The 13,788-nt window shown below is 49.8% G+C and overlaps 6 protein-coding genes across 6 annotated transcripts; 3 read left to right on the top strand and 3 right to left on the bottom strand.

Moving 5' to 3' along the window:
* Window positions 1-32: 32 nt before the first annotated feature.
* Window positions 33-1,024, bottom strand: wos2 (Hsp90 cochaperone SBA1; the record flags this gene model as incomplete). The annotated part of the gene is made up of 4 exons (XM_057076560.1): window positions 33-95; window positions 193-393; window positions 464-789; window positions 1,000-1,024. The coding sequence occupies 4 exons, from the start codon at window positions 1,022-1,024 to the stop codon at window positions 33-35; spliced, it is 615 nt and encodes a 204-aa protein (XP_056936065.1).
* A 591-nt stretch (window positions 1,025-1,615) lies between these two features.
* On the top strand, window positions 1,616-2,379 carry N7462_004833 (ESCRT-III subunit protein VPS24; the record flags this gene model as incomplete). The annotated part of the gene is made up of 2 exons (XM_057076559.1): window positions 1,616-1,663; window positions 1,729-2,379. 2 exons carry the CDS (start codon window positions 1,616-1,618, stop codon window positions 2,377-2,379), a joined length of 699 nt encoding a protein of 232 aa, XP_056936064.1.
* A 1,097-nt stretch (window positions 2,380-3,476) lies between these two features.
* On the top strand, window positions 3,477-5,469 carry N7462_004832 (putative RNA annealing protein Yra1; the record flags this gene model as incomplete). The annotated part of the gene is made up of 6 exons (XM_057076558.1): window positions 3,477-3,689; window positions 3,748-3,777; window positions 4,814-4,978; window positions 5,036-5,106; window positions 5,159-5,414; window positions 5,467-5,469. The coding sequence occupies 6 exons, from the start codon at window positions 3,477-3,479 to the stop codon at window positions 5,467-5,469; spliced, it is 738 nt and encodes a 245-aa protein (XP_056936063.1).
* Window positions 5,470-6,083: 614 nt separating this feature from the next.
* N7462_004831 (EF-hand superfamily Ca2+-modulated protein) lies at window positions 6,084-6,832 on the bottom strand (the record flags this gene model as incomplete). Its single annotated transcript, XM_057076557.1, has 3 exons — window positions 6,084-6,450; window positions 6,555-6,763; window positions 6,830-6,832. 3 exons carry the CDS (start codon window positions 6,830-6,832, stop codon window positions 6,084-6,086), a joined length of 579 nt encoding a protein of 192 aa, XP_056936062.1.
* A 635-nt stretch (window positions 6,833-7,467) lies between these two features.
* N7462_004830 (bifunctional C97 family peptidase/thioredoxin family protein) lies at window positions 7,468-9,446 on the top strand (the record flags this gene model as incomplete). The annotated part of the gene is made up of 4 exons (XM_057076556.1): window positions 7,468-7,503; window positions 7,563-7,577; window positions 7,644-7,865; window positions 7,926-9,446. 4 exons carry the CDS (start codon window positions 7,468-7,470, stop codon window positions 9,444-9,446), a joined length of 1,794 nt encoding a protein of 597 aa, XP_056936061.1.
* A 682-nt stretch (window positions 9,447-10,128) lies between these two features.
* N7462_004829 (uncharacterized protein) lies at window positions 10,129-12,704 on the bottom strand (the record flags this gene model as incomplete). The annotated part of the gene is made up of 2 exons (XM_057076555.1): window positions 10,129-12,554; window positions 12,635-12,704. The coding sequence occupies 2 exons, from the start codon at window positions 12,702-12,704 to the stop codon at window positions 10,129-10,131; spliced, it is 2,496 nt and encodes an 831-aa protein (XP_056936060.1).
* Window positions 12,705-13,788: the final 1,084 nt, after the last annotated feature.

The following is a 13,788-nucleotide window of genomic DNA, read 5'->3' as shown; positions in this document are numbered from 1 at the left end:
AGATTCAGTAGCAAGGTAACAGATCAACCTGTTTAGTTGACCTCCTGGATCTTAGACTTGGCCTCCTCGACCTCCTCAAGCTCGGGGAGGTCCTCCTGAAAAAAAGCATAGCTAGATTAGTTCAGGGTTCTCAAGAGAAGAACTGGATTCGACCATGGAATCGCATAGAGATCGTATGGGAACTGCACTCACATCGTCCTCGCCCTCGTCACCCTCGTCACCCATACCACCGGCCAGGGCGCTGAGATCGGGCATGCCACCGGCACCGCCCATGCCACCGAGCTTGGAGAAGTCGATGTTGCTCAGACCACCCTCATCGCCGCCGCCGAAGCCGCCGAAGTTGTTGGCATAGTCATCGTCGGCAGCCTCGTCCTGCTCGTCCTCATCCACCCACTATTGGTTCGCCGGTTAGCCTATGGCCGCATTTTTCAACCCCACCACCAGCTCATCGAAATGGTCATACCTTGTCAAAGTCGGTCTTCAGGAAGTGCACCTTCTTGGAATCCTTCAGCAGGCGAGGCCAGTACTCAATCTTGAGCTCCTTCTTGCGCAGGACCAGCTCAACCTCACGGTCGGTGTGGTTGACCTTGCTGTTCTCGGGGTCAATCTCGCCGAAGAGGTCGAGGGAGACGTTATATGTTACGCCCTTGCCGGATGGGCCAGTGAAAGAAACATTGGTGGGAGTAAGGCTGAGCTTGGCAGCGTCCTTGGGGACATCGGGGGTCTTGAGGTTCACGTAGAGATAGTTGCGCTCAGGCTCCGACTCGGACGAGCGCTGGGCCCACGTCACTAGAAAACCAAAAGATTCTCAAATCAGCCTCACAGTTCTCTTCAAATGAACACACATCCATTGCCGGACTGGGCAGATCTCGCATTCCATCTAGGCCCAAGGGAGATCGCTGGAGGGGGGTTCGGGGTTCTCGGTGTGGTTATCTGCAAACCGTGCACGCTCGGGATGTTTGGAGCAGAGCGGGGAAATTGAGCTTGTTTCCAACATACCTTCGGGGGTCACAGTGGTGGCCATTTTAATCCAGAGGTGAAGGAAGCGGAAGGATGAAAGAGTAGGAGAGAGATGGAATTGGGGAAGGATCCTTTAGTGGAGGGAGATGGGGGGGGAATGTGGGCGAGTGGCAGAGAAAGAGGAGGAGCTCACTCTGGAGCGCATGTACCGCATTCACCTGCTAGAATGTACTGGAACCCGTCTCGTTTGCTTTGTTTGAAATGCGTGAGTGCCTTGGTGCCTTGATACCTGCCGGAGATGGTGGCAGGGCAGAATCGACACAGGCGTCTGACTAAGCGAGTGCCTCCCCCCTTCGGCCGATGGTCAGTTGCCCGCGATACTGATAAGATGCAAGCAATGAAACAGAGCGGTGACCACTGAAAGTCCCTCTCATTCATTTCTCCAGCCTAAACGGTCTTGCCTCTCACACAGAATTCTTGCGATCTTCATTTTCTCTCCAACCCGGAGCGTGCACTAGGGCAATTCTCTCTTTGCCCCACGCAGATCCTCACACTGAATTCACAGCGTGGTTGATCACTCCTGGTCTCTTCAATCCGTCTTCCAGAATCGCCCTCAATCTGGTGAGCACTACACAAGAAGACAGCTATAATAGTGATGGAGACTTTGAAGGCGGTGTTCTTTGGACCTGATCCTCAGGTTCAGGTAAGTCCGCCCTCATCAACAGTTCCCAAGAGTCAAGTCGCAATGCGCTAACGTTCGACCATCAGATGAGAAAATGTAACGCTCTCATCCGACAGAATACAAGACAACTGGATCGCGACCTCGCTCAGCTCAAAACGCTAGATAACAAGACCCGACAACACATCCTTAATGCATCCCGGCGAGCCGATCGAAACCCCTCACAGGCCAAACAGGCAGCAAGTGAGGCTAAGACCTTCGCGAGAGAGCTGGTGCGAATTCGACGACAAACTTCTCGGCTAAGTACGAGCCGGGCTCAACTTCAGAGTGTCGGTCTACAAGTCAACGAAGCCTTCTCCGTCCGGAAGATCCAGGGCAGTCTTAAAAAGTCTACTGTGATCATGAAAGATGTGAACACCCTGGTCCGGATGCCGGAGCTGACATCCACCATGCATCAGCTCTCAACGGAATTGGTTAAGGCTGGTATTATCGAGGAGATGGTGGATGACGCCATCCCAGACAATACGTTACTGGAGGATGAAGAATTGGAGGCCGACGAGGAGGTAGACAAAATACTGCAGGAGATCCTACAGGGCAAGTTGTCACAAGCTCCTGCCAAGCCTGTTGCCCAGCCTGTGGATGAGACTCCTGTTGCCGCCAACGAGGCCGAGGACGAATTCGAGGACCAGGAGGCAACTCTGGAGCAAATGCGCGGTCGACTCGAGGCCCTCAAGAGCTGATTTCCTTCTTCTTGTCCTAATTTTTTTTTCACTACCATTATGTTGTGAATTGTTCTTTCAAAGCGTCATATATGATTTTGCCAAGTCTGTTTGTGTTTTTGATCTGTCTTGGTTCTTGCGCATCATGTGTCTTGATTGGTGTGGAGTTGGGTGAAGTTGGGTGAATTGCCCCTGAATATTCCTAGTTCGCTGGCCGGACTTTATCAGATGAAACCAGTAATGTTTCTCATGCTGTGAGCATATCAATCGTCTTTTTTGGATAGCATACTTCAACTAGATTATAGCATTTTTTTTTCCACCTCCGTACGAACCATCTTCTTGTGACTGTCCTGTGAAAGCTTTCTTATGGATTCCTTAGGAATGTGTGGAAGAACATAGATATCACTTGCATAAGCTTTCATAGACTGGGATCTACGGATAAGCGCGGCTATCAGGGATTGGAGGGCCCCGTACAATTTTAATGTTCAAGCAACGAAAACGGCCCCCAATGTCGCGTTGGAGGGGGCGGTGCTGGCTTTGCAAGTTGAACCGCGCCTCTCTGCCCGGGCGTCCTGACTGAGGCAGAGTCACCGCTAGATTAGGATCAATCCAGCAGCCTGTGTAATGAATCTCAGAGTTTCATGCATCTTGCTTATACTTTTTCTCACATGCAAGATAAGAGTAGGCATCCAGTAGCATACCTCCGGGCTGTGGTGGCCAAGATGGGCCACCGCCTGGGTTATAGAGCCTCGATGCAAACCGGCCAAACAAGCAGCCTGCCCGACGCCCCCGAAGCAGCCTAGCGCGGCCTGATCGTTGCCTCTCCTCCCTTTCCCTTTCCCTCCGCTTCCATCCTCTGCCGCTGCTTGATCTCTCCCTCCTTCCAACTCCACTCTCCTAGTTTTCCTTTCCCCCCATTTGAAAGGAAATTCTTTTTGATCTCTTTGGATCAAATTGCCTATTCCCAGTTTGACTTCTCCCCCTTCAGAACGTCGTCAACCTTAGCGGCGCATTCCCCTCTTGACAACGCGTTCTCCCGCCCGCGACTTGTCTGCTTGTGACTGCAAATCGCCAGCCTTTGCCCCCATCTCATCTCTCTCAATCACAAGTTTTTCAGAATGTCTGCCAATTTGGACAAGTCTCTCGACGACCTCGTCGGCAACCAACGTCAGAGGCCCCGCCAGAATGGCCGTCGCACCCGCCGCGCTGCTCCCAAACCCTCGACGGGAGGTGTGAAGAAGGCCTCCAAGGCTCCCAATAAGGCAGTTTCCAAGGTGGTTCACTCTGATTCTTCCAAGAATGCTCCCAGCAAAATTATTGTGAGCGGACTGGTACGTCTCCAATGTTGGCCTTCCTACCTTTGATTCACGCAGTTGCTAACTTATTCAGCCTACCGATGTGAAAGGAGATAATATCAAGGTATGTTGATCTCAAGGCCTGTGCCTTGGCTTTGATCGCCATCTTTGTTTTCGAACTCTTGTGGGGTGCACGACAAAGTCGATCCGTGTTTCCGACTCTTGTTGCCCTCGTACCCCCTTCCTGGTGTGGTAGTCGACCGGTGCTACAGCAGCATAGACAGAACGCTCCTTCTACAAACTTCCGCACAGGGCGACAGAATCCCTGGCTGGCATTTGCGAAGCGCGAAGTTGAGCCCTGTTTGAGTACTGTGAAAAGATGGGCACTGCTTGCGTCGATACCTCCCTGAATGGAGGCAATCCGCCTGCGTTGCCATTCTGAGTACTACGCTGAGGACTGGAAATTGAAATATATTTTCTATCCTGACCGTCTTTCATTGAAATCACTCACACTTATTTCTTACGTGTTGTGAGCTTCGGATGGCATCAGCGAGCGCGCATCAGTGAACGACCCTGTGGAACTTTGATTATGTCGGTCAAGCAGTCGCATTACCCATACATACGTCGAACATTTTCCCTGTCTGGACATTTACTGCATCAGGGGGTGATGTCCCACTGCAGTGATGTTGTGAGGTTGTCCCAACATAGCTTGCCATTTTGCCGCGTGAACATTCATTCCCAAGGGCCTTTACAAGCATGCCAGACAAGCCTCCTGCAGCATCAGATGAAATTTGGGCTGGAATTGATTTGCGAATTTTTGTGGGGTGATAGACTTGGGGATGGGGCGATATGACCAATGGCTGAATCTACCCTGTGTTGATTAATGAATCCATGTGTGATGTATCTTGGACAGGCTCGCATACGGTCAAAACTACGCCCCACTTGTGACATAGGGACTGGTTTTTGGTTTAGATGGGATTCGCAGCAACTGACCGATCGCCGCTGTGTGCTCGCTGATGCCTTTCACTGGTGGATTGTCTTCCGTTCTCGTTTCGCGCTTTTGTCGTTGGATTTTCCCTCGACTACTCACTCGACACAATCGTTTCAGCCAGTCGAAGTTTCCGGTCGAATAATACTGATCGTCTCTGTCTACGATATAGGAATATTTCTCTCAGTCTGCAGGTTCCGTCAAGAAGGTGATTCTCACCTACGACCAGAATGGCCTGAGTCGTGGCATTGCTACGATCATTTTCAAAGAGGCCGATACCGCCGCTAAGGCTGCCAGGAAGCTGAACGGACTCCTCGTTGACGGACGCCCCATGAAGGTTGGTCTCCCTATCCTCTTTGGAAGCCTTGATTTTTGTCACTAAAATTTGCATCAGATCGAAGTTGTTTACGATGCTTCTCACGCTCCTACCGTTGAAGCTCCCAAGTCTTTGACCGAACGTGTTTCGTAAGTGTGCTTTCCTGCCATTCGTCACTGACTCAAATTAACCACATAATAGTGTTCAAAAGTCCCATAAGGCCAAACCCAAGCCGGCGACTGCTCCCAAGGCTGCGAAGGATAACACCAAGGCTGGCGGTCGTCGTCGTGGCCGTGGCAATGCCAACACCTCCCGCAAGCCGAAGACTGTTGAGGAACTCGATGCCGAGATGGTCGATTACTTTAATGAGACGCCTGCGGCTGCTCCCGCCAGCGGCACCGCCCAGCCTGCCACCAACGGCGGTGATGCCAACGGAGATGCCGGCATGGATGACATCGTAAGTTTTGATACATCAAAATTGGGGCTTAACTTGGCTAACGTCCGTGCAGTAAATGTCTTCTCGCTCTGTTATCATATCCAGTCTTATTAGCAGTTTGGATATGACCTGCAGCGTGTTGTTCTCGGAGGAATCTGATAGTTGATGCGCGGGCCATGTCTTCTGCTGTCCTCACTTTTTTTTTGTCTTTCTCACGAGTGTTTTTCTTAAAGGCTTTTTTCCGGTTACAGTCTTAATTTTCTTTTTTCCACTTGCAATTGCGAACAAATGGGATGGAGGACGGCATGTATCTACAATCACAACAACGGTTATTCAAAGGAATATTTTTCTATTGAAGTCTATAAGATATCACTGCTGTACTGGTTCGTACTTGTAGCCACTAGCATAACTAGACTCCATTAAATAGATATCAATTATAGCATTGCCATTACCCAAGGACTGGTCCGTTTTCACGAGTCATCCAGGAATCAAATGCATTCTCATCGCTATGCAACTGTCAACGCCACAGGGCTAATAGATGCCCATATTCATCAAACGCCAAATACAGCCCCATATGCAGCAGTACCAAAAGCAAAAAAAGAGATAAAAAAAAGCAAAGAGTGGAGGAAATCATTCACTCTTCCCCCGCAAATTAACAGAAATCCACCCCCAGTCTCTCCGGCACCGCGTCTAGAAAACACCAGCCCGTGACATCACATCATGGAACTGCTCCAGCGTCACGCCAGCACTCAGCCCAGCGCCGCCATTCGCCTCTAGAATCATATCCTTTAGCAATTCATCGTCCACCGAGTCCTCCTTGAGCTCGCGCGCAATGCGCCGCAGGTGGCCTAGGGAGATTGCGCCGCCCGATCCACGTGTGAATAACTGGAAGGCGTCGTCCACCTCTGCAGCCATGGCGTCATCATCGCGCGAGCGAAGCTTGGCCGCGGCGACCGATACGAAAGGGCTGTAGGGGACGTAGCCGGTTAGGGTCGGGTCAAGGGCGGAGAGGATGTCGGCGAGTTCAGAGGAGTCTGCGGGCGGGAGGCCGAGGGCTCTGTCGGAGTTTGAGAGAGTAGGTTAGTGAGGTCAGCCAGTGGGGCTTGAGGGGAGTGCGATATGCATATTGCAGGATGGGGAAGAGCTGGAATGACGGCATACACGAGTGCTTTGCGAACGTCTTCGCGGGGAATTACGCCTTCTTTCTCGGCGGGGAAATCTTCGTGTGCATCCGCAAAGAGGTGGAAGACTTCTTTGATTTCGTTCTCCTCTTCGGCGGTGATATTGTTTTCCTTCGCGAGCTTGGAGGGCCGCGCACGCTTGGGTGCTGCGGCGGAGGAGCTGGCGGTAGCTCCGCGCCTCTTGGGCGGCTGGGGTCGCAGGCGATCAACCCGGGTTCATTGCGATCTTGTTGATAGTAGAGGGAGTGGACTTACCATTTATCTAGTCTGGTAGTAAGGTAGGAGTCTTGCGGTCGAGGAGGTCGTGGTGGGTTGAAAGAGCGGCAGTAAGTGAGATAAGAGATGTCGATCGTGACCTTGGGGGAAGGCGGGGACAAACTCGGCGATGGTGATCAGTGCTACTTCTGGAGCAACCGGATTGGTTTTGGTCGTTCAACACGGCCATACAAGGGCAGATATCTGCGCACTTCGATGCAAGCTGTTTTATAACAGATGGAGGAATCAGTCACGTGGGAAATATTCACTATTCATAACACAGCTTTGATTTTGAAGGCATCTACTTCGTCGGTTTGAATCTGCAGGAGTATGCAGACCTGATAAATTTGTCCAGTATGGGCAACTGGTCAATCCTAAAACTTCAACCACGAAATTTTTTTAAATTAAATGATCGACTCGACTGTTTTCAGCATTATGTACATTGCGCCTGATCACCCTGAATTCATGAGAGGCTCACCTGGTGGCCCAGAGTGTCATATCGTCTACGGAAGACAGTCGAAGGGCCCCGAAGTTCTGAGTTCCTAGCGATGCTGACGTGATCCGGTCGTTGCCTGCGCAGGTTGGCGTATATCAACACGACCCGTCTTCTGAGCAGCCACAACGCAAACGTCGTCTTCATGGATGTGGAACTGTATGTTTACGACCTGTCTAAGGTAAGGAGATTCTATTTGTGTGAAAAGAAACATAGCTCTCTTGACTAACTCATCCGCAGGGTCTTGCGCGCGTGGTAAGTGACATCCGCGAACCATCAATCCGAGTCACCAGGCCTTATCTTACATAGCATTTTGGCTAGTACTCGCAACCTTTGACAGGTACTCAAATAGATGCCATATATCACACCTCCTTGGTCCTTGGAGGGGTCGAGTACTACTTTGGTCAGGGTATTCAAACGGCCTCTCCCGGCAGTACCCACCATGGACAGCCCATGGAGAAAGTGCATATGGGGAAAACAGAGCTCCCAAACGATGTGATTGAAGAGTATCTTGGCTCTCTTGGAAGTATATATACGCCAGAGGTTTGTAATCCTCCAATAACGCCTCAAGAATAGAAGAGGCATCGAACTAAGACACTCCAGTCATACGATCTTTTTCTTCACAACTGCAATAACTTCACTCAGGATTTTGCAATGTTCCTGGTCGGCAAAAGTATCCCAGATAATATTCGGAATCTACCTCGCACATTTCTGGATACTCCATTTGGGCAGATGATGAAGCCGCAGATCGAGATGGCTTTGAAGGGAGTCACACAGGGCTCTGGTCCCAGTCCCATCTCTGGTCCAAGTACGCAGTCCCCTCCAGTAGGCCCCCCGCATACGGGAACAGCATTCAAGCCTATGACATCGGTCTCTCCAACATTAGGCACGGTCCGCATTGTCAGCAACCTTGCTCAACTCGAAAGTGAACTGGCAGCTGCATCGGACTCGTGCGCCGTCATCTTTTTTACCTCATCCACATGCCCGCCTTGCAAGGTTGTTTATCCAACCTATGATGAGCTGGCAGAAGAGGCGGGTGAGCGGGCAAGGCTCATCAAGGTGGATGTTGGCATGGCTTACGATGTGAGCTCCAAGTACAGCGTGCGCGCAACTCCTACGTTCATGACCTTCATTAAAGGCAAGAAACAAGATCAATGGAGTGGTGCTAGCCCAGCCCAACTCAAGGGCAGAATTCGCATGCTGATAGAAATGGCAAATCCACCTCACCCGCACCGGAATCTCCGACTGCCTAGTCTGCAGCGCAATATCACCAATTTTGTTATGTACAAGAAAGTCCCACCCCTGGATAAACTCCTGCAGAAACTACCCGCCGATTTCAAAGCATCTCCCAGTATTGCACCCGTTATCGACTTTGTGAAAGTTCGCTACTCAACGAGCAATGGAAATTCGTTGGCCGCGGATACCCGAGTTCCTGACCTCCACAGCTTCGCTACCACCTTGAGATCAATATATACCAGTCTTCCAAGCGAGAGTCACTTTGCAGTTGTCGACCTTGTGCGTCTATTTTTCCTCGACCCGCGTGTGAGTGGGTACTTTGCCGAAGAAACTGGCCATATTACCCTCCTCACTCTGCTTGGTCCGCTCTCTGAAGAGGACTTGCCTTCATGTCCCTATAATCTCCGCATTGTTGCTCTTCAGCTAGCTTGCAACCTTTTCAGCACTCCGTTATACCCAGAACAGCTCGCATCATCGACGTCGGCCTTGCGAGAGACGTGCCTCCGACTAGCAACTAACTCTCTACTTGACTCGCATTCGAATCTTCGAGTGGTTGCAGCTTCGTTTGCCTACAATATCGCCGCTTTCAATCATAATTCTCGATTTCACGGAAAATCCGATCTCTTCTCAGAGGAAGACCAGGTCGAGCTTGCCGCCTCCCTGCTTGAAGCCATCTCGCGTGAAGACCAGAGTCCTGAAGCTCTGCATGGCCTGCTGTTTGCTCTTGGTCTCCTGGTCTACGAAGCACCGCTAGATGGAACACTTGTTGATTTGTGTCGAGCGATGGGCGTCTCTGAGACGGTTGCTGCTAAATCTAAGGTTACGATTTTGCAAAAGGAGCCGCTCCTCAAGGAAGTGGGCGAGGAACTACTTGGGAAAGGTCTTTAGAGCTTTTGGAGCCATATCTAGATAATGTGATATCCCCCGCAATAAATGGACATTAGGATTGAACAGAGTTTGGAGTGTTCCTATAATGGTGCTACGTGTAGAGGACTATGTGGGTCCTTGCGGTATTGAATAGCTTCTCCTCCTCGGCATTATTTACTCAGCCCCGCTGGACGGTGGGTCCCTCGAATACGCGTATAAGATCCTGCTTTTCTGTACAATGAGAACCTTGGCTATCTAACTTTTCAATAGTACGTACTTCATTTTAAGTTTGCTCCACACAATATTCGAATACCCTGATGCATCACGATATCCCGTTACCATATGCCGCGATATGGAATTTTCGCGCCTCCGTATCTCCCTCTTCCTAGGATACCTTCTCTTCCTACAATTCGCCATGGAACTATGCAGAATTTAACACTTTAAGATAATAAAGGCGAGCTTACAGCGCATGCTTTTCAGGCTCAGGACTTCTTCGCTGCAAGATTTGATGTACCAGAGCACAATATAACATGCCTTGTTCATCGCCATGCTACGGTATAGATACAGACCAAGCTTGTCATATCATAACAGCAAGATTGTTCAAAATAACCAAGACAGACGATTGGACAATGGGTTTATAAATTCTCCACTTTTCGAATGTAAATAAACTATACCGGACATCATCAGCGCGATCGCCAGCGGATTACAACTTCATGCTGTGAGTGAAATACTGAACCTTTCCCCCTTCAATCACATGGACAAAGTCCTTCACTTTATCACAATCGTAGGATACGAAGTCTCCCGGACATGCCCACTCCTTGTTCAAAATTAGCTTTCCGGTTGTTTCTACCGGAGCATCGAGGCTAATTGTGACCACGCTGTTTTGCACGGTCCAGGCAACGCTGATGGGACCGTGAGGTGTCGGAACGGTGGCATTGACTGCATCTAACCCGAAACCTGCGTAGGCCGGTTCCACTACCCATGATTTATACCCAAAGCTCAGCGGCCGGATACCAGCCACATATTTCGTAAGTGCGTATGTGGCTGCTCCACCCCATGGATGGCTCAGAGAAGTGTACTGTCCCAAGCCTGGCTCGGACTTCTGGTTGACATACTCCCAGCTAGCACCAGATTTAGTAGTGTCGTTGGCAATCATCGCGCCCCATAGATTTTCAAACAGGAATGCTGCAGGCACCGCTCGCTTTTGCTGTAGCAAAGCAGTGAGAAGGAAACCGTTCGTGTTCGGCGACAGGTTGGCACTTGAATCAGTTGAGGCGACCAGACTTGAGTCACGATATCCTGGCCCCAGCTTGAGACTAGGCAAATGAGATAGGGCGCGATTTATTTGGGATTTGTTAGCTGATCCAGAGGTGATGGCGAATCCGAGAGCAGCAACAGAGAAGTTTCCAGGGTCGGATGTCTGCAAAGAGTAGACACCATGGGCTTCACTCCACATCTTGGAATTGAGAGCTACTTCCAGGGATCGGGCGAAGGCAGTCCATCTTTTTGTTGACGAGATGTCTCCCACGGCTGATGCAACCGAGGCCATGCCCTTAAAGGCCTCTACCGAGGCGGCATTCACGGCTGAGCCACTCGTCGGACCCAGGAAAGCAGTGCCAAACATTGAAAAGTCAATGAGTCCAGTAGAGGTGCTACGATAGGATGCAAGCCAGTTGACAGCAGCTTTCCACTTAGTCCAGTGTTCCAGGGCAAACTGTGTGTCATTAGATTGCTCCATATAGGAAACAAATGACATAAGGCCGAGGATGTGATAGTCTGGAAGTAGATATGCGATACCGTTGACGGCGAATGCCTTGGGGTCGGTGTCTGGCGAGTAGCCAAGCGATGGTGCCAAGGGCAGCTGGCCAGTAGAAATTTGGTCGCTCAGAAACAGCTTAAAAGTACCGGTAATATGATCGTTGCGGTTGGTTGTCACTCCGATAATTCTTGTGGTATGCAGGAAGTCTCCAAGCCAGGCCAAGCGATCGCGTTTTGCGCCATCCACGCAGACTGGGAAATAGTTGGCATGCTGACCATACTCGGGGAGAACGGTGGTAGGATCTGTCATGGAATTGTGGTAAATCAGCTTGCCAGATCTATCCCGGGCGGAAACTCTGGAAAAGTAGGCAGATTGGTCTTGCCAAGTGCCGAATCCAAAGGCTCCAGAGGTTGAAATTGACGATCCACCGGCGTAGTAATTAGATAGGGAGACATTGAACAATTGGATCTGATTCAAGGAGACAGCCAAATTTCCAGAGCGGACAGTAGTTGAGATCCTGTACCACACGTCCTCTTGCACGTCGAATGGGACCGAGAACGAAGCCAGCTTATAAGAAATCAAAGTAGTCTGGTTGACAAAGCTCACTCCAGAGGCAAGAGTGATAGTTGACGGGGGGAACATTGTCCTATTTGTGTTTGCGAAAGTTTTCTCTCGTGGATAGCTACTGGCCAGATTGATGAGAATGCCTCCCCTTGAACGAATGCCAAAGTTGTAGCCAATAGACCAAATGAGACCCCCTCGAGAAATCTTAGCATCAAATTCCAAGTCGTATTCGGTGAGGTTATAGGTTGAGGACGAATAACTGGGGAGGCTGCTGGAGACCTTGGCCCCTTCACGAGAGACCTTCCAAGTTGGCTTCTGTGAGCTTTCATCAAAGCATGCAAGAGAGACTGCACGCGCACCCAGACTCCAGATCTTATTGTACAATTCATTTGACGAGTGAAAAGAGCCAGGAAGATTTTCAGTGGCCACCGTCCCCACTGACGACTTGAAAGACACCGAACGGAACTTCACCGGGCTCTGGGTAAGCAAGCGTATGCTTTGCCAGCGTTGACCTCCCTGCAAGAGCTCGGAACTGAAAGTTCCCGAAGTAGTGATGTTGAAGGTCTCCACGCGAAAGGAGTTTGCCAGACCGGTCACGAACAAGCTGGGACCATCACTGAAGGGCTCAGCCAGCCCAACAAACTGCTCGCTGTATTTGACTTCAATCTGTGTTGCAGCAGAGACACTGGTGATCTCAAAAGTAGGGAATCCGGCCACCTCAGCGCCATAATCGAGGGTGATGTAAGGTAAATCCGGCGTCAACGTGAATTCATGGAAGGGAGTATTGGGTGTTTGAAGGCTCTGGGCTAAGGCAATACGCTGAGCATTGAAACTGGGTTTAGCTTATTTATTAGTCTCGGCGCATTTGACACAATTATATGGCCACTCAACTGGGTAGCAGCTGTGACAGGATTCCATCCCACCAACAGGAGAGCAATGATAGAAATTGTCTTCATTGTTGAACATCCAGAGGAATGAGGAAAGCTCGGATGTGTCAAGGATTAAGTACCTGGAGATATACAATTCTTGGGAGTGGAGAAAGGAGTACTCTACTGCAATTTTATTCTGTGGTAGATCCCGGGATTCTTCTCCACGGAGAAAAGTTCGCCAACCCAAATGCAGTAATAATAATGATTTTGTTCAGGCTAGTGAGTGCTTGCGTAATAATTCGGCAGATCAGAAGATGTTTCAATCATGATTGGTTTCACCTATACGGCCTCGTCGTATACCCAATAAAAATGGAAGCGGGCCTTGTAGTTCGGGCTCTGTGAGCTAATGTGGTAACACTTCCAAGCAAAGAATTTTTTCTATCCGATGAGACCTTGTGGATGGAGCGCGAATCACTGATTACAAAACGGGCCCTGGGGAAGGCCTAAACGAACACCTACATTATCTCGGGCGAAAGTGACCCGATAGTCTAGTGGACAAAATCTACGTATAATGAATGTAGTCTACAGTCAATCGGTGCCTAGACTGGCCTTTCTCCAGCCTACCTGCCCCTCTGACTGCGATGATCACATTTCGTTAATGGCATTGCCTCCTCCACTCTATCAATTGCATGATATTTCAACTGAGAGAGGCGATCCAAAATATTGCAGGGACAGCACTTTCATTCAAATATACTATAGGATGACAGTGCTAAATAATTAATATTAATTAGGAGATAGAGCCTATTACGGTCATCTTATAATCTTGCCAAGCGTAAGAGTTAAAATTTCAAGGTGGAGCCCAGGGATCAATACGCGTATGCACGGACCACAATTAACTGAGCCCCTGGTCTGTTACCTTTTTGAATACGCGTATAGAACAAAAATAGAAATTTCGGTGTTGCCCATAGTGCATCGAGAAAACCCAGATAGGATACAAAAAGGAGCCCTTCTCTAAAAATATAGAATTCTAGGGCAAGCTTTCACTTACACACTGAACGACTCCCAGAAATCAATAAGTCTTGATCAAGTCTTCCTGAGCAAGTCACATTCATACTCTACGGCGTCACAAACAGAACTCACCAACATTATTTTAACGGTGTCTATCTCACCA

This window comes from Penicillium macrosclerotiorum (genome assembly GCF_028827735.1).
Source record: "Penicillium macrosclerotiorum strain IBT 26536 chromosome Unknown utg000003l_segment0_segment0, whole genome shotgun sequence".
NCBI lineage: Eukaryota > Fungi > Ascomycota > Eurotiomycetes > Eurotiales > Aspergillaceae > Penicillium > Penicillium macrosclerotiorum.
Note: the sequence above shows the minus strand (reverse complement) of the source record. Positions and strands in the feature narration are given on the sequence as shown.